Source organism: Corvus cornix, chromosome 8 (assembly GCF_000738735.6).
Source record: "Corvus cornix cornix isolate S_Up_H32 chromosome 8, ASM73873v5, whole genome shotgun sequence".
NCBI classification, from domain to species: domain Eukaryota; kingdom Metazoa; phylum Chordata; class Aves; order Passeriformes; family Corvidae; genus Corvus; species Corvus cornix.
Window position 1 is genome coordinate 1667335 of NC_046338.1, and position 18582 is coordinate 1685916.

At 44.8% G+C, this 18582-nt stretch overlaps 1 protein-coding gene across 1 annotated transcript in view; it reads left to right on the forward strand.

The window, feature by feature from the left end:
* The window catches only part of JAK1 (Janus kinase 1), a 44629-nt gene that overhangs the window by 8822 nt on the left and 17225 nt on the right, over positions 1-18582 (forward strand). The window contains exons 2-4 of the mRNA XM_039555663.1: positions 14638-14717; positions 15515-15713; positions 16858-16981. Coding sequence (XP_039411597.1) covers positions 14712-14717; positions 15515-15713; positions 16858-16981 — 329 coding nt within the window. The 5' untranslated portion in view covers positions 14638-14711. The remainder of the gene's footprint in view (positions 1-14637; positions 14718-15514; positions 15714-16857; positions 16982-18582) is intronic.

Sequence of the window (18582 nt, forward strand, 5' to 3'; positions counted from 1 at the left end):
CTGGAGCTGTGAACTAAAAATATGGACCGGGGTGGGTTTTTATCTGTGAACATGAGTAATGGGGGGGGGGGGGGTCAGGCCAATTAATTTTGCAATAATTGTGTTCTTTCTTCTTTCATTTTGGAGCCCTGGTCTTGTTCTAAGTCAAAGGCTCTGGCTTTAAGAAAAAAAATAAAGGTAATTTGGTCAGGATATGTTTTTAATAAGACAAAATGTCATCTTATGCTTAAGGAAATAAATAATTTGTACACCAGTCCTCTCCTTAGGAGGCTGAAACATCTTTCATGTAGCACTTTTGTAATACATAAATTTTCATAAAATTAATACCTTGGACATCCATTTTTACCTTCAATTTATCATTGGATTTATTGCCAGATTGGATGTGTGTGTTCCAGTCCTGTTGATAATAACTAGCAAGGAATGGCTGTTACTGGAATATCTGCAGTGCTGATTCCCTTCCCTTGCCCCAGCTGTTTGCTCTCGTGTTACAGTAAACAGAAAAGAATTCACAAGATCGAAAAGTTGTGGCTTTGGCTTCTGTAATTCTCGATTAAACTTCCCTCATTCCCAGCTGAAATGGCAGGGTGGCTTTTCCAGAGCTTTTATCCAAGGCATTTTCCCTTTGGGGAAGGTGTCCCTGCCCATGGCAGGGGGTTGGAATGATGAGTCCTTCCCCGTCCAAACCATTCCACGATTCCAGTGCCTGGGTCAAGCATGTGATGAGAACTGGCAGAAAACAAAGTTTAAAGCAGCCTAAATGAAGTCCTTTGCTCTGGTTTCAGCAACTTCTGGTCACAATCCATTAGCTTGGAGTTTCTTGGGACAAAAATAAGGAGTGGGATGGCATTTCTGGAGTGTTCAGCACTCAATAAATCAAGGCTTTTAATACCATCAAAATAAAAATCTGCAGAGCAAGTGTTCTGCCTCTCTCTGGAATTTCTAAGTGAGCTCAGGTTTCCTTGCTATGATTGATGAGGAGACAGTGCTGTGCAAATTTCTCTCTCTCAGGAACCGAGTTCTCCTCGTGGTGAGTTTGTGGAACAGGCTTGTTGTCTTTTTGTTTAAATTCAGATGAGTTTGCTCATGAGAACGTTTTCTGCATGTCTTGTTCCACTAAAATGTCAGATTTTCAGCAGAGCTGGATTGTGCAGTGAGCACTGAAGGGAGATAAAGAATAGACTGTGGACCGATGGATTTCTTGAGCTTATTTCTCTGTAAAAATGAGGAGAATTACTCTTTTTTCCTGTTTACATGGAAAGATGTGTCTGGACTTGTGCAGAGAGGTGCAGCTGGCAGTTTTTAATTGCAAATAACCTTGTATATAAAGATAACCACTGTGTATGCACAAAAGTCACAGACATAAAAATAAACATTGGCTTTCTTATTGCTGGTTAAATACGATTTATGTGCACTTACATTTGAGGAATGAACCGACTTGACTTTGTGACATAAATACCAAGGCAGAAATGCAGCTTGGTTGTGGTCATTTCCAGGTTGTGACACCCAGGGCAATATTTTGATTTGAAAACCAGGTATTTGCCCTCTGTGAGGTTCAAATGGTAGTTCTCATATTGCTTAAGAAAAGTGCTGGAGGGTTGATACATCCAAGTTACTGCAGGAATTACAGATATTTTTTTCCTAAAACTGATTTCTCTGAGTTTTGTCTGAAGCCTCTGGTTAACCTTTCAACACAGAGATCTGCTTCATGTACCAGATATTTATTTAATGTGTACTAGAATATTCTCTCAGCTCTTTAAATTCTGAAACTATTTAAGCATTGTGAAATGTTTTTTTAATGGGCTGATGCATTTTGAGTCAGTTTTCATGGGATAACAACACTCTGGCAATTGCAGTGACAGGGCAGTGGTTTTTGAGCCTCCCAAAAATCCAGAGGTTTCTGTAAATTATGGAAATGCCTGATGTGGGATTGCTAGTTTTTGTAAGGGATGAACCAACAACAAGCTGAAATTGGAGGTTTTGTTGTTCACATTCCTGCGTGTTAGCTCACAATTAAATTTCTGACTTGCTTTTACGGCCACAAAAAAAGGAAGTTCTTTATGGAGAAGAGAATTTAGAGCTGAAAGCCCCCTCGGGCAGCTCAGGGCTGTGGTGTCCTCAGTTTGTGCATGCACAGGGCACCTTCTGCTTTTATTTCTCATTATTTTCTCCAGGACTCCATGTACTTTACAAGGGGATTTGCTTCCCAAAGTGGAATTTGTCGCAAGCGCTGCCCACTGCAGTTAAATATTTATTGCCCAGAAATGCTGTGGTATTTGCAAATTGGCTGCAGCCTTGGAGCCAAGCAGGAAATATCCAGATGCTTCATAAAAGTTCCTTTTTCCCATCGATTTTGGGTTGGAAATCCAGGCTTTGGAATTGTGACTGTAAACCAGCCAGTTTCATCACAGTGGATAAAAAAGGGGGAGAGTTGTGATTTGTGATTTAAAGTTCCTCAGACTTGTCTCTGTCTCTATCTTTCCCTCTGTCTTTCCAAATTTCCTGGCTGTGGGATTCACAAACTTCCCTTGGAGCCCTTCTGTTCCAGCCGTGTTCACTCCTCTGACTTCTCATTTGTAGAAGTATGAACAAAAATCCCCAGGGAGTGTGAAGCTGCACTCACAGCTCAGTTAAAATTAAAACCAAGTTCTTGCAGCAAATCGTGGATTCTAAATTTACCCTCCCTACTCCCTCAAAAAAAAAAAAAAAAAAAAAAAAAAAAAGGAGAAAATTTCGTGTCTCATGGTCTCTGAGGCACAAAATGTATTGTTACTTCTGGTATCAAGTTCAAAAGGGGAAATACGAAACCCCAGCTCTAGAGCCCAGTTCCTGTTTTTCTCACTTGACAGTTTGAGCTGGGACTTGGTTGCTGCTGGGTTTTGTTACTTTTGGACGCAGGCAAATGGGTTTTAATCATTTACAGGTGGCTTAGTCTGGGCTTAACGTTTATCTGTCCTCTCTTTTTTCTGAGTTAAGGTGAAAACTTCACCCAGATGAGTGATGTTCTGCTTTTTCTGAGAAAAAAAGAGCAGAAAATGGTATTTTTTTAAAGCTAGCACAACATAACGAAGAGAAAAAAATTAATAATTCATTCATAGGTCCATAATAGAGTAGTGCAAGTGTAATACTCAACAACTTTCAGAAAATAGAAAGTATCTTTCCTAAAGGTTTCAGGATTTTTCCTCCTGTGTTTTCTTTTCCCTTGATGTCCAAAACAAGCCACTCAACCCCAAAAGAAACTGTTGTTATTTCGGCAGTGAGAGGGGAAGATGCAATAAAACTTGATGTAACTTGTGAAGGATTTATGTGATGAGTAATATGATTCCAGCATTAACTCAGTGCTTTGCTACCCCTGGCCTCTCTCTTTTCTTCCCTTTGCCATTTTTTATGATCTCTTTTAAGGCATGAGCGTCACAATTAAATTATTGGGTCAATATCACTGCAGTTCTGGCAAAGACTTTGGTCTATATGATTTTTAAGCACATAAATAGTTCTGGAGACCTACTTGTGTATATAAAATATACAGGATCACATATTACCACCTCTAGTGCCTACGTAGCATTGATATCTGATTAACTTAATTAATCTCGATTAAACTTTACGTCTGTCATGAAGATTTTTTTAAAGGCTTTTCTGTTCTCCTCTGTTTTCATGGTAAATGTACAAAGTATAAAAGTTACGAACTTAACTCTGTGGAAATTCCCTGTATGTGAGCAGCAGTTCCTGTAAATAAGACAAAGACTCACTTTACGAGGGGTTTTTTCTGGTTTTTGTGTGGTGCGAACAACAAAGGGCAGAGATCCTGTGTTCAGAAAGTCTGTGATCACAACTTTGGGATTTCTGAGGATGATCTTGGAGGGCAACTCAGTAATTCAATGTCTTGGAGGGCAACTCAGTAGCTCAGCGTGGCTGCAGTTAAGGGGTAGAGGGTAGGAAAGTATTTTCTGAAGCCAAATCTTTGGGAGGCGCCTGTTAAACTTTTGGAGAGTGATTTCAGCGTGACAAACCCTTAATTTCAAGTCCTTTTTAACACTGGCTTTCAGCAGCATAAGCCCATAAATCATCATCTTCAAGATGATCCCTGAAGGCTGAAAGAAGGAGTAGCAAATCCTGCAGAATTTTTCACGGTGTTCCCGTGACCCCTCTGTCCTGGAGCTCCTGGGAGCAGCCAGTGGTGTCCAGGGTGTGAACCAGGAGATGCCAGAGCCAGCCTGGGAAAGCAGACATGGCAGGAGGGATTTGGGATGAGCTTTGGGATGAGTCACCCGCGTCTGAGTCAGTGCTAAAAGCCATTGAAGAAGAGTGGCACAGCTTAGCTATTTTTAATATTTGCTTACTCACATTTACTGTACTGAGCTCTTTACAGGAAAGGTGGTTAAGAGCTGTAGTGAGCTCTTAAAGCCACTTTCCATGGCAGCAGCTCCTTTAATTGATTGGGGGTGATGTCTTCAGTCCTGCCTTTTCTGAGCTTTTAAGGCCTGGGCATAATTCTTGTGCTTGATGCTTCCAGAAGTGCTGCAGTGTGATACTCACAGGATTGCCTCGGGACCTGCAGGGATAAACTGGATTTCAAAACTAGCAGGAGCAGCTTGGTAGTACCTAGAAGTGATTTTTGACCTCACCAGGTGGAATTTAGTCTCAAATGGATTAATACATGAATAAACCATTCCAGGGTCTCAGCCACGATGGAATTAACAAATCCCAACTTTTCTGTTGCAAACACAATCCGTAGGGTGCTGCCCCTCCTGCACAGCAGCACGTGGAGCTCTGATGGCCAGGAAGGTGCAGCCCTGGCTCTCTCCCTCACAGGCAGAGCTGTTCTCCCCTTTCCAGCTGTTCCCAGCTGTGCCTGCAGCAGGAGGAAGCCGAGCAGGTTGCTTGGGGTGTGTTTGTGTCACCGAGTTCAGCGGTGGCTTCCTGTTTACTGCTGCTGAGGGAGGGCTTGGCCTGGGAGCAGAGAAGGTGCCAGAGTGGCTCGTGGATTTGCTGTTAGGCAGGGACTGTAGCCATGAGTTGGGGATTTTGCAGTGGAATCCCTGTGCTGGCTGGAAGTCGCTTTCTTTTCGTTTTCCTTTTCTTTTCAAACATTCCCTGCTGCACAACCAAATTCCTTGAGTTTTGTGTTGGTGCCGGAGCTGGGAAGGGTGGCTGGGGTCCCAGCTCTGCAGAGCAGAGGTTGGTGGGTTGGATGGGGATAAACTGGCTCTGCTGGAGCTGTGGGAGCTGAGATAACTCCTGTTACCAGCCTCCTGGGAGAAGGGCTGCCCTGTGGCTCGTGCAGCCGAGATCCTGGGAGAGCAAAGCCCAAAGATCCTTCCCAGCAGCAGGGAAATGGTTCTGCCTCCAAAGCTGCTCTTGAGAGAGGGAGGCAGAGCTGCAGCTGAGAAATGTCTGCTGCTTTGGGCTTCTGAAATAAAATCATAGCTGGGCTGAAAAATTAACTGGCCGTAGACTTTTGTGAAACTGCTCTTGGCCAAAGCAAGAAATGGAGCTCCTGTCAGTTTTCATAATACACAGACAGTGCTGGGAATGCAGATAGGCTCCTGGAAAGGTAGGAGTTCACATTCCTCTCATAATTGTTGACTTTGAATTCTGAAATATAGAATAAATGTTTGAAGTTGGGTTTTTTCCAGCTTTCCTGCGTCGTGTAAGACTCTGAGGATGATGATTCTGGAGTTAAAGACCACCTGGAGCTTCCAGGCAGCCACTGCAGAAATGGCACAAGCAAATGTTTTCTAAAAGGAGAGAAATGAGTGAATTGTAAATAAACATGAGATGATTCAGCCCTACCAGAATTGTGTAGAAGAGTTGAGTTGGGTTGTTAACCTGGCAGAGGTGTGAGGCTCTCTAGGGCAGGGAAGTTGTTGGTGCCAGGCTGGAATTGCTGTTGGGGTGAGATCTGTGCCAGGTGTGAAGTGTAGCAGGGTCTGTCTGGGGTTGGATGGGTGCAAAGGCAGCTTTAGGCATTCTGGGACCAAACCATCAGTGACAGGAGAACTGTGCAAGCTGCAGGACAAATGATCAAATCCATAACCCAGCAGGACTCCCTAAGGAAAGGAAAACAAAGTCCCAATGCTCATCACTGTGCACTGAAGCCACTCATGTGTCTCACCACCTGTGGACCACTGTTGACACAGCTCTCATAGGCAAACATGTAAAATTTGCTCCTATTTAGCCAGTTAGTTAAAAATAGTGGATGTATTTGTCCATGAGATTGAATGAATTGAGGGTAAATATTTGGTTTGCTTGCCAGGGTGGTGCTGGGCTACAGCTCATGGTTGACAGGAGACTCACACCAGCAAACTCTTAATTGTAGCAGCTGCTCCAGAGCATTCCCAGATAAATTGGCCTGTGAAAATTCATGGCTGAAAATGATAGGCAGAACTTTGGGTGGTTGAAGAAGATCTATAATGACGTGTAGGGTGTCTCGAAGCACTGTGTGTGAGGGGGTGGTGCTGGAAGACAGGACTGGATTTACAGGTTCCTTCTGCTGCTGGTGGCAGAGCCTGCCGTGCTCAAACACTGAATTGTCTTGGTTGTCTCAGGAGATAAACCTGATACCAGACAAATAACAGGGTGTTGCTCTGTTTGAGGCAGAAAGCAGCTGTTAGATAAGACTTCAACTGCAGCAGCTGGCTGTTCCATATTCTGAAGGAGCATCCCTAGGAAACCTTGGGAGACGTGTCCTTAGCGTCCCAGAGCAGCCAGAGCTCAGGCTCTGCTTTTGGCCACCAAAGGGAGGCACAAGGATCCTGGGTCTTGGCAGAGCTCGAGTTGTTTACTGAGACAACTTCCTAAAGGCTTCTTTTGGCTCTCACGGATTGGCTTCTTCTGTTTCAAGTGGCTTCTGCCAGTTTCCTTGTGTTTGATTTTTGGGAAGAAAAGAGCCTTCAGCTGGAAGAAATTACAAGTTTTTTCCCCAATCTTTGTTGCAGTTGGGATCAGAGAAAAACAATTTAGGGTGAGATCTGAACCATGTCATTTCTTTATTGTCTTCACAGGTGGTATTTAGGGCTTAGCTCCTCTTTTTGAAGGTGGGAATATAAGGATTCAGAGTAGGCAGTGTAAGGATTCATTAAAGCCTGAAAATATAAAAGCAATTGCAAGCAAACCAAAGCATATCCTGGGGGAGAGTTCACTCACCCAGATTTGAATCTGCAGTTTAAAGAGATGAGTTTAGATGCAGATGTAAGATCTCTTCTCAGTCAGAGGACTTGGAAACCTCATTTTGGTTCAGACGAGTCCATTAACTGTCCCAGTTCCTTCCTCTGACTAAGAGGGATAAATGTCTTCACAGCCAGCCATGCATACAGGTGTTCTCTGGTGATTAATAATAATAAAAAGTAATTGCTGTGTGTGCTCATCCCAACAGATGGGCAATAAATACCTGTATTTCCCACTTGTATTAAAAACTACGGCTTGGTGGCATTTGGTTCTTCCTTGGGTTGTCCATGTCTTACCATGAAGTGCTTGGGCTGCTCACTCTGTGCCCACTTTTCTAAACTGAAAACATTTTTTTTCTATGCACACCAAACCGGTGTAGCCCAATAACTCCACACAGGAATTTTTTGGGTTGGAAAAGTCTATATTGTCCACTTTCCATTGAGCCTAAGAAGATCTTGTGCATGTTTGTGACTACAGTTGGGGGCTACAAGGATTACAGCAGGGTTTTACCTTAATAAAAGAGGAGCAGAGAGCACAGAGCGGGCTAAGAGACTTTGAAGATCAAATTGCTCTCTAAATCCCTAGTTCATTATGGAATTGTGTGGTTTTCAACTCTGTTATAGCAGGAACGTTTCTTAGTTAGGGGATATTTTTGTTGGTGGTTTGCTCTTAACAGAAGGGTGAACAAAACTGGTGAAGTTTTGTTTGCTTTTGTTTGGGCCTCGTTTTAAAGGGCGAGCCCTTAAAAGTGAACTTTAACAATATCCTCCTCGCCACATTAAAAATAAATAAAAAAGAAAAAGGCAAACCATCAAAAAAGTCTTACCAAAGTGCAAAGCCACCACAGGAAGCACATGACTGCCAGCAGCCATCTGGGGGGTTTGGGTGCTCTGCCATGTTCAGAGGTGTTGGCCACATAGTGAGAACCTCTTTAGGCCTTTGGAAGGACCTTAAATGGCAACAGGTCGGTGACATTTATTTTGAAACCAGGTTGAGTGCAAGAGGTGCCTCTGTTTGAGTTTCTTCTACTGAGGGAAAGTTGGGGTTGGTCTTTGCCCTCAGGAATCCCTGCTCCGTGGGAGGAGCTGGGATGCCCTCACAGCCTCTGGGCAGCTCAGCCCCTGGGCAGGATGGTGCTGGACTAAAGGAATTTTGCTGCTGCAAAACCTCCCCTGTTGCTTGGTCCTTCTCTGACCTCCATGTGTGTGGTGGCTGATGGTGGCAGGGGTGGCAGTGAGATGATCTTTAAGGTCCCTACCGACCCCACATCGGTGTTTTTATGGGGGGGTGTTGTAGGGGGTGAGGAGTTTTGCGCATAGCCGTGCTGCCCAGTGAAGAAGGGCTGGAGGGAACTGGGCTGAGAGCCTCCATTTTGTGATTAGATGTGAAAATGAAAAAGGTCAAGAAGAACATCTGGAGCTGCTCTCCAGGAAGTGGCTGCAGGGCTGAGCAGGAGGGAAGTGTCCGTGTGTGGTTTGTGAGCCGGGAGCCCCGCTGGGGTGGCTGTGAGCCAGTGGGACCTTTGCAGCAGCTCTGTGGTCACCCAGTCCCAGCTCCTTTGCATGTTTTACACACTCAAACTAGAAAGCAAAGCCCGTGAGAAGTTCACCTCCTCAGGCTGGTGGGGCTTGGAGGAACTGCTTCCAACTCTCTCTCTCTCTGTTAGGGATGTGGGAGAGCTGGGCTTTACCAGTGCTGGCACTGATTTCCTGGGTAAGTGAGCAACTCATTTGATTTCTCCTCTACTCATTTGCAGAAAGGACTTGTTGAGAATGTTTCTCACCAGTGTTGACTTCGCTAGACCTCAGCTGGTTGCTTGTTTTGGTTTGTTTCTTACTAAAGATCTGAGGCGCCATCGGAAATCCGGGTGCTGTCGTAATAAATCCGTGCTTGCTTTTTCCTTAAAAGCCAGTGAAATGTGGGATTCCCTCGTTGAGGAGCACCAGTGGGTCGTGGAGGTGGTTGTTGGGGTTGTTTTGCAGCAAGCTCCCTTGGAATTGTCTAAGGAATTACCCAGTGGAACAGTGTGGAACAGGTGCCAGGATGGCGCATCTGGGCCCTGGGGATCATCCCATCTCCACATGCACAGCCTCTGGAGCAAATGAATTTTGTTAAGTGAATAAGGTGAGGTGGGATGAACTCTGGCTTGTAAAACTTGGCTTTTAGGGGAACTTGGAGCTCTGAGAGCCTGTAGATGCATAACGAGTCCCCAGAGGTTTCTTCATTAATCATTTCAGCATGGTGGGATCTCTGAGATTTTAAGGCTCAGGAGAACAGGATGAAGTGACCTCTCTTGTTCCTGTCTGGTTAAAGAGGGGAGGAAATCTCCAGTTACAGACCTTCATGTGCAAGGTGTGAACCATGAAACTGCTTTACCTCCCTCCTGGTGGCTTTCCCTGCTTCGGAGAACTCCTGGAGTTCCCCAGCACTGCCCTGGCCTGGTGGCTGCTCCGGCCATGTCCCCACAGGCTCAGCTGTGTGATGATGATGTCCCACTCTGGTCCCCGAGTCAGCAGAGAAATGGCACATGGTGGTGGGGGGGGGGTTTCTTCCATTCTGTTCTTTTCCTCTGCTGCCTTTCTGATGGATCTGTAGCACGGCTGCAGAGTGTTCTCCTCCCCTGGGGAAGGCAGAGCTGTTCCCTGCCTTCAGCTCCTCCTCGTAGCCCTGAGGGCTGTGCTGGACTGAAGCTCCACAGCTGTTGCTGTGTGACCCCTGTTCTCTCACTCTCTGTGCCTCATTCCCACTCGTTCACTTCCATGGAAGCTTTAACTTTTATCTGCAACGCGTCCGTAGCCCTGCCACGTCCTGCCCCAGTGACCTGCTGAGGGTCACTGCCACGTCAGCCCAGCAGGAGCCAGCTCTGCACAGCCCTTAACACTTTCTCGTGAGAGGAGCCTGAGGTGTTTGCCATGATGAGCAATTTCCCTGGCAGTTTTCCCACACGCCTGAAGTGCCCCTCAGGAAACCCCTGAAATCAGCGCGGTGCCACCGGGAAGAGGCCGTGCTTCCTGGAGCTCTGCTCCATTGCTGGGAAGGTGGCGTGGCTCTTTTCCAGAGAACTTCCATCCCACCCCAGAGGTGCAGACTGCCACGGGCGTGGGGATGAGAGGAGAACATCAAGGAAGGAAAAGGATCATTAATGCCGTGTCCCAGGCAGGAATAAAAACAAATTGTCCGTGTAAATCACCCTAAAATTGGAATGCCACTTCAGCCCCGTTAGCTTTATTGTCAGGCTGATGCTGGTTTTTAGATAGTTGGCTTGTGAGGAAAAACTAATTACAGAAAAATCAGGTCGTTGTTGGAAGGGTTCTGTGATGGCTTCTTGATGGCTTCTTGAGGCTTGAGACCTTTGCCTCCAAGGAAATTGATCCTGGTTTTAAGGAGAAGTGCTTGGTGTTGACTACACAAGGATATAATAATAGGTTGTAAGCCTCAAGAATTGTGTCATTTAAAGTTGTTTTTACACCAGAAACTGTGGATAAAAGAGGATTAAGTACACCTTTATGAGCTATAAAAGCTTAGTTGAAGATGCCCCTGCTCACTGCAGAGGGGTTGTGACCTTTAAAGGTCGTTTCCAACCCAAACCATACTACGAAAAATTGGTCATTACAGAAACCCAGCCTGTATCCAAAGGAAAATCAGGCTGGGAAGAGCAGGTAATGCAGAAAACAAAGTGATTTTGTGTTTGTGTGCTCCTGCATGTGCCCCAGCCATTACAGGCAGAAAATAAAGGTGGCAAATTAACAGCCAGCTCTCCGAGAGGGCTGAGCAACTTCTTCCCATACTGGTGACACGTCATGAAATTCAGAGAAGTGGCTGAAACTGCCTTGGAAAGGCACAGGAAACAAGCAGGGTCACTCCTCAGGGTGCAGCAGAGGATGGAGTGAGTTTGTGAAGCTCTGGGTAGGCACAAAGCACTCAGAGAACACACCAGGAGTTGGCCTCCTCTGCTGCTCAGAGCTGGAGAGCTAAAAATGGAAACATTTGGTATCTGTTAATATTAGCATGCCACTAATGAAGCTGGCTGGTTTTCAGTTCTTGAGAACTTTGCTGCACATGACCCACTTTTGATGAAAATTTCCATTCTGCGCCCTCTTGGCCCTACTCTAAAACACAATTTTGCAGCGTGGAGCGGTCGTATCACAGCATGGACTGCACAGAAGAACCCAGGGGAATTAGTAATTCTGGTTTGGGGGCAGAGGTGAGCAGTGTGTGGTGAGCTCACTGAATAAAAGCGCGAAATAAAGACAATAATCAATAACTGAAACAAATCAAACGTACATTTGGGGAGAGGATGCTGTGGAGAACAAACAGCGTGTGCTCATGGATCTAAATTTTCAAGGAGTCTCTAAGAGGTTATGCAGGGTTAAATGCATGCCCTGGGCTGGACAGGATGGGAAAGGTTTATTGGGGAGTGTGGTGAAAAAATAATAATAATTGAGAGCTTTTGGGCTGACATTAAAGTATAAATAGTACAAAAGTGACCTGATGCTTAAGGAAAACTTATCTGTTCCTGTATTGGGATAAGCAATCATAAACATCCCCAGGCCATGGCCATGGCCATGTCAGGAAACCAGAAACTAAATGGGCTGAGAGGGCAGAAAAGAAGAAGAACTTGAAAATGGTGCTTCAAAGTGAGTTTTGGGTTGGTCAGATTTTATCTGGGATTTTCCTGTACTCATATTTTAGGGGCTTTTGCTGAAAAGGTTCTGAAATGGACCTTCCATCTTTGCATTTGGCTTCCAGGCTCCTGGTTTATGGTGAAGTGTGGTGTTGGTGGAGCAGCATCCTTCTGGTTCAAGGAGGACTTGCAGATAGTTTCAAAAATATTTAAGTTCTGCGTCTGCCTGTTCTTAGTTTTCGAGGCGTGCCCAGGTTTAAAGGGGTTGTTTAGCAAATAGTGTTGTACATTTGGCTTTTTTCTTAAAAATGCTGGAGCTGCTGGGCTTCAAATGTAGCACATCCTAGGCAGGAACTTGAGTTTTTACCAAATATTATTCTCTCCCGAATATTTTAATAGTTTAATGGCCAAACTGATTTTGAACAATCCACCTTTAGGCTTCCCTCCCTCTATTTCGTAACTTTTCCTCTTTCTGATACCAGAAGTGTGTGAAGGCTCTGTCTGGGTGTGAGGAAAAAAAACTCCTTCCCTGGGATCCAGATCTGTTCTTTGACATCATCCAAAGAAATCAGATGTGAGTTTTGGCAGCTGTGGGTTCATGGCTTTGTGTTTGTGCCCAAAATCTCTCAGCTGTGTGGTGGAGCCTTGGGTGAAGGATGAGCCATCCCCTCCCGCTGCTGGTGTTGCCCCGGGCCAGGGGCGTGCTCACGCTGCCAGTCAGGTTCTGGAAATACAGCTTTTGAAGGAGGTGGCAGAAATCCCAGAATCGTGGAATATCCTGAGCTGGAAGAACCCTCAAGGATCATCCAGCCCAGCTCCTGCCCTGCTTGGACACCCCAACACCCCCAAATCCCACCCTGGGCATCCCTGGCAGCGCTGTCCCAGCGCTCCTGGAGCTCCGGCAGCCTCGGGGCCGGGACCATTCCCTGGGGAGCCTGGGCAGTGCCCCAGATGTCTTATCCAGAAGGATCCAGGGAGAAGCAGCCTGGGAATCTGAAATCCAAAAGGATTCCATCACCTGGCTTCCCTTGTCCAGCTTGGGCTGTGCGTGTGTGTGTGGGTCAGGATTTTAAATAACCAGGAAAAGCCTTTGCATGGGGGAGTGGGATCTCAAGAAGAGCCATCCTGCATTCCCAAAAATACTCTGGAGGGTGCATCACAAAGAACTGTTTCCACTGGGAGAAACGGAAATGAAGCGAAATTAAAAGATGCCTGAAAAAGGCGAGTGCTGTCCTGTCAGTCAGCAGGGACTGAGCACATCCCTGCCATCCTGGGATGTGTCCCCTGGGCAGGGAGGAGACCAGAAACTACACAAATAACAATTCTCCACTGAGCCTCTGAGAGCTTTTCAGTGGCAAAGGGTAAAAATCCCCTTCACATTTCAGAGATGAAGCATTTCAGTGTGTGGGTCTGGTGAGGGATGCTCCGACAGAGCAGGAATTTGTCTCGGTCAAAGGAGACTTTTTGGAATATGGGGATGCATTTTTAAAATGTGAATCCCTAACAATGAGCACGGGAATGTCTGGAAAACCCATTAGGAAATAATAAATCAGAGATTGGATGTTGGTTTGTTTGGTTCATCCCCAGAAGGTTTTGTAAATGAAGCAGCACTTAAGGGTTTTTAGGATTCTGGGAATTGCTAAAATCAAGAGTAGGAGCTTTTAACCAAAGCAAAGCAGCACTGTTGGAAAACAAGAAGTTTGATTTATGAATCTTTAAAAGGCAGTGGTTTTATATTCCCCCTCACATTTTAAAACATCTGGACAACCTTTTTAACGTTAGGCCCACACAGACACTGAAATATATGGAGCTTCAGTTATATGTCATTTAAAAAGGGGTGGTTTTCATGAGATTCAAGTTCATATTTTTCACCTTTTGTGTTTCAGTTTTCTGGTGCTGTGCAGAAGTAATTCCTGGCTTGTCTGCATATTCCAAAAATCAGGCTTTCAGTTACTTCTTCCCCATATTATTGCCAAGGGAATATGCCTGGAAAGTCAAATTTAGCATTCAAGTGGCAGGGATGGCAGGAACACGCAATTTAATTGGCAATGTGTGCCAGGCTCTTCAATAGAATTCTTTTTCTGGGACAGTATCACGTTTGCTGGGCTCTTCCCAAGCACGAGGGAAGTTGTGTGGCACCGTCTGACTTTTTCCAGCCTAAGCCTCAGGCTTTTAAAGCAATATTTGCTGCAGTCTGCTAGGTCAGGTTAAGGCCCCACACTGGTGAAGCAAAAATAATAAATACACCTTTAGTTTAAACACATTTTGGCAGAGATGGGGGAGGAGGAGGGAAAAAGGAGGGATGGAGGCTGGAAGTGGAGGCATCTTTCAGCCTCAGATGAGTGATGGGTGAGGTTTCCCAAACCAGCAGCACTGTCAGTTTTAGTTTAGACACATTTTAAATGATAATCTGGGAGGGGAAGAAACAGCAGAGAGCAGGGAAGGATTGGAATGAATATCTAATAAAAATGTGAGGAATGGAGCGACTTCAAAAGTCCCAGAGGAAATAAAGCACAGAGGAAAATGTTCCTGTGGTGTCACAGCTGAGGCTTGTGATGAGACCAAGCCCAAACTGAAAATAGGGGAAAAATGCAGGGAATAACCAAAGCTTTCCCTGGGATTTTTGGTTGCATCTCAGGCAGTGCCCCCAGAGTGTCAGAGGAGATCAGTGGACGTGCCCAAACTCCTGGGTGGTTCCTGGGACTGGCTTTGGCTGAGACCAGATCCAGATCTCAGTTATAATAAAGGTTCCCTGGGACTGCAGGTGGAATTTCATCAGCCTGGCCATTTCATTTGTGCCTCAAACTGTACAAAGCCGTTCCTGACAATGCCTATTTTCCCTTTTTTTTCAGTCAAAGTGAAGCTGCTCCTGGGGAGAGTGAAGACAACCCATTTCAGTTGTGTAGAGGATCCCACAGGCACATAAATGCAGGTGTGTTGGCTTTGGGGGTTTATTTTTTGTTTTTTTAGTGGGAGGATTAATTTCATAAACTATAAAATTGGTTTTGTTGTTGATTGAGCTGAAGTTTAGAAAAACATGGAACAAAGAACCCAAATAACCCAAATAACTTTCTGCTCTTTCTGTTTAAGCACTGGGTGCTTAAATAAAACACAATTTTCTTTTGAGTCAGAGCTGCCCTGTTGTGCATCCTTGCTAATCTAAAAGCTCTTGCATTAAACCCACTCAGTGCTACTCTTTCCTCCTGGAGAGAGAGAGAGAAGTAGTAATAAAAGATAAATGCCAATAAATCTTATAAAATACACCATGACTCATAAAGTGATGGGAGTTTCAAACACAAAGGGTGAGAGGGGAGAAAACAATGAGAAGTATTTTGCTGTTAAGGGGTTGTAAAAATAGAAGCTGACTTTTTAAAAAAGGAAACATAAAATGAGCTGTTTAAATCACTCAGTCTCAAGTGTTGTTTTCCAGCCAATTAAGTGCTGAAGGATATGAAAGTTGTGCTTTACAGTGAGAAGAGAAACCTTTCAGAAAAGCTGTGGAGCCACCAGAAGAAAAGGGAATGATTTGGAGCAGAGTTCCCAGAACCAGAATAATCACTGACATTGCTTTTTTCCCCTTTTCACCTCGTTGGCTTTGAAGAATCAGCTTCCCACCTGAGGATTTTGAGAGCTGTGGTGCCTGGCCCCTCGTGCCAGCAGTGATGGATTTGTGTTCTGGATTCCAGCTCCCCCTCACGTTTCCCTTTGCTCTTTTCCCTCCTCTCCCAGTATCTCAACGTAAAAGAAGATTGCAAAGCCATGGCTTTCTGTGCAAAAATGAGGAGCACCAAGAAAAATGAACTCAACCTGGAAGCTCAACACCAGGGGTTGGAAATCCTCTTCTACCTGCAGGACAAAGCCCCCATTTGTTACTCCAGCGGCGAGTTCACCTCGGAGGAGCTGTGCATTGAGGCTGCCCAGAGGTGTTGTGAGTATTTGGGTTTATTTCAGCGAAGCACCCAAAGTGAGGCATCCTCTGTGTGTCCATCAGAGCCACCCTGTCCCAGGAAATCCCCACAGAGCTGCTTTTACCTCGTGTGCATCCCTCACGTGTCAGGGCCTGTCCTGTGCTGTTCCCTCTGGGCTTGGGCTCAGCAAAATACCTGTAATTCCACAGGAAAAAGTGGATTTAATCTCTGTTGGATCTCATAAGCCAGTGTGCTTTTGTATTTACAGTTCTGGGGTTCTTTCCTGCCCTGTCCTGTTCCCCATGGAACACCCAATGTTATCCAGCTGCTGTGGGGGTGTGAACAGGTGAACTGGGCAGGAATTTTCCTGCAGCTCTCAAATATTTTCTGTGCCCACATCACCTGGATTCTTGTAATAGCCTTCAGCTCATTTGCCTAATTGCTCCTCTTCCATGGGAATGGGTGAAAGGCTGGGAATCTGCAGGACAAACCTCCTCAAATGAGTGTTGTTTTTTTAAGAGATTTAAGCAAAGTGAGGGGTATTTAACACCCCCCTATTTATGTTGGTGTGCAGGAGCTGCTTTTTCAGGGCTGTGAACCCCCAGATGGTGCAGCTGCTCCCAGAACCAAAACAAGGAATTCAACCAGACCTGTAAACACAGCACAGCCTCGTTTAATCTGGGAGGGAGGAAATGCAAAGTTAAAGCAGATCAGCCCATTCATATCAAAGTCTCTTCTCAGCTGGAAACCCCTCTGGGGAATGACCAAAGCTTTCTTCTTGTTTGTTAAAATCTCCTCTTTTACCTCTGGGGGTTGAATTTATTGGTAAAATAAAGCTGAGAACAAAGGGGTGGGTTTGGTAAAACTCCCATTTCTGTGACCTGGACAAAATCAAGGTTTTAAGTCACTTCTCAAGCTCAGACCTTGGCACAATCAGGATTTGGGAATCACTTTAACAGCAGAACAATCTGTTTAATACACCCCACACCCAGCTGAACCAAGGTGACAGCTCCACCTCAACCTTTCCTTCCTAATGTTTGTTTTTATCTAATCCCAGTATCAGTTTCTCTTCATGATCCAATATTTGCTCTATGCATTTGTGTTTTGGGGTGTGGGTGTGCACTGGAGCCCTGTGATTCATCCCTTTGTGTGTTTTTGTGACAGCTGTGTCCCCTCTGTGCCACAACCTCTTTGCCCTGTACGATGAGAACAAAAAGCTCTGGTATGCACCAAACCAGGTCTTCAAGGTAGAGGAAAAATCATCCTTCAGGCTCCATTATCGCATGAGGTAAGGGAAAACACCTGGAAAATGATATTTCTTCTTCTTCTGAGCTCCCTGAAGAAGCAGGGAAGCAAAACCAAAAGCAGCAGCTTGCTTTGCACACCTTAGAGGAGAGATGAGCAGCAGGAGCTTCAAATATCTCCTGATTTCTTTGCATCTTTGGGATTCCACCTCAGAAAAAAAGGCCCAGAAGGTGAAAAACCACGAGAAGTTCTCTTCACAAAGCTGGGAGTGAACAAGGTCAGAGTTAATTGGAAAATTGGCTCCAGCCCATTGGGTCAGTGTTTTTCTGGATGAATTCCTGTTTGAAGTGTTCCAATTCCCTCTGAAGTCAGTGGGAGTTTTACTCTTAAAAGGAAAAAGCACCAGGCTCTTGCTTTTGGAATTCTCCAGGACTGCAAGGGATCTGTGGGACTGGGCTGGGGAAGGCTTGGAAAATTGAAACCAGGAGCCAGGAGAGTCCCAGGATCTTTGGCTCAGAGGTATCCCCAGGTGGCATCCTGGAAATCCAGCCACAGGCATTACTGAGATTTGGGGCTGAGAGGGTGCTCTGGCCTCATCCAGTGGGAATGAAGGCAGGAATTCTGAGCAAAGAAAGTTTTCATCCTTTTAGGGTTTGATAGAAATCGAATTCTGCACATTTTGCTTCTGTTTTTAATTATTATTTTTATTCTGACTCTTCATCTACCAATATGAGCTTTAAGTGCAGGATACAGGTGAAAAATACACGAAATAAACTTTGCTTGCAGGAATAATTAATCCAGAAACTCCACAGATTAATTGATTCTTCGAGGGACAACTGTAAGAAAATAACCTTGTAAATCATCTTCACCCACCCTGGGTCAGTTTGGGGTGCAGGGAGATGCAAAGAGAGGGCTCTGCAATGTGATTTTTGGATTCCAGACTGGAATTGTTATTGTTGGATCAGCTGCTACAAGGAAAAATGACTGAACTTTGCTTTTCAAGTAATGATAATTGCTGGTTTTGGAGGAGGAAGAGGATGCTGTAGTAGTTTTCTTTTTTCTTTTATTAGTGTTATTAATGCCTTAACCCTGGCTGATCTCAGATTTACCCAGCTGTGATGAGGTTGGGCAGATAAACACCACAAAATAATGAAATTGAGAGACTCCAAAAGGTTTTTACAGAGCACTGGGTGCCCTTTCTTGCTCTGAGATCAGCCACAGTAACAATACCCTGAATAATAAAAATCTCTGGTGTAATGTGAAATTTCCCCTGAGCCTGAAATTCTTTGTTTCCCTCAGTAAAAGAAAGTGATATTTAAAGTGCAGTTGTGGGGATTGAATCCTTTTAATTAATTAAGAACTCTTGAATTTAATTAATTTTTAATAATTAACTTTTAAATTTTAATTAATTAAGAACTATTAATCCTTAAAACCCAATTTTTGCTGTGTTTGGTGTTTGTGTTCCTGCCCTGGGGGAATGATGGGAAGCACCTTCCTTAAAATTGCTTAAACAGCTGCCTCTTAAAAAGAATCTTTGGCTGTTCATAACCCAGAAAGGTGATTTAAGATAATTAATGACTCCAATTCTTTTGTTATTTCCTGAAAATAATTATGAACAAAATTAATTTGTGCTGAGCTTTATTT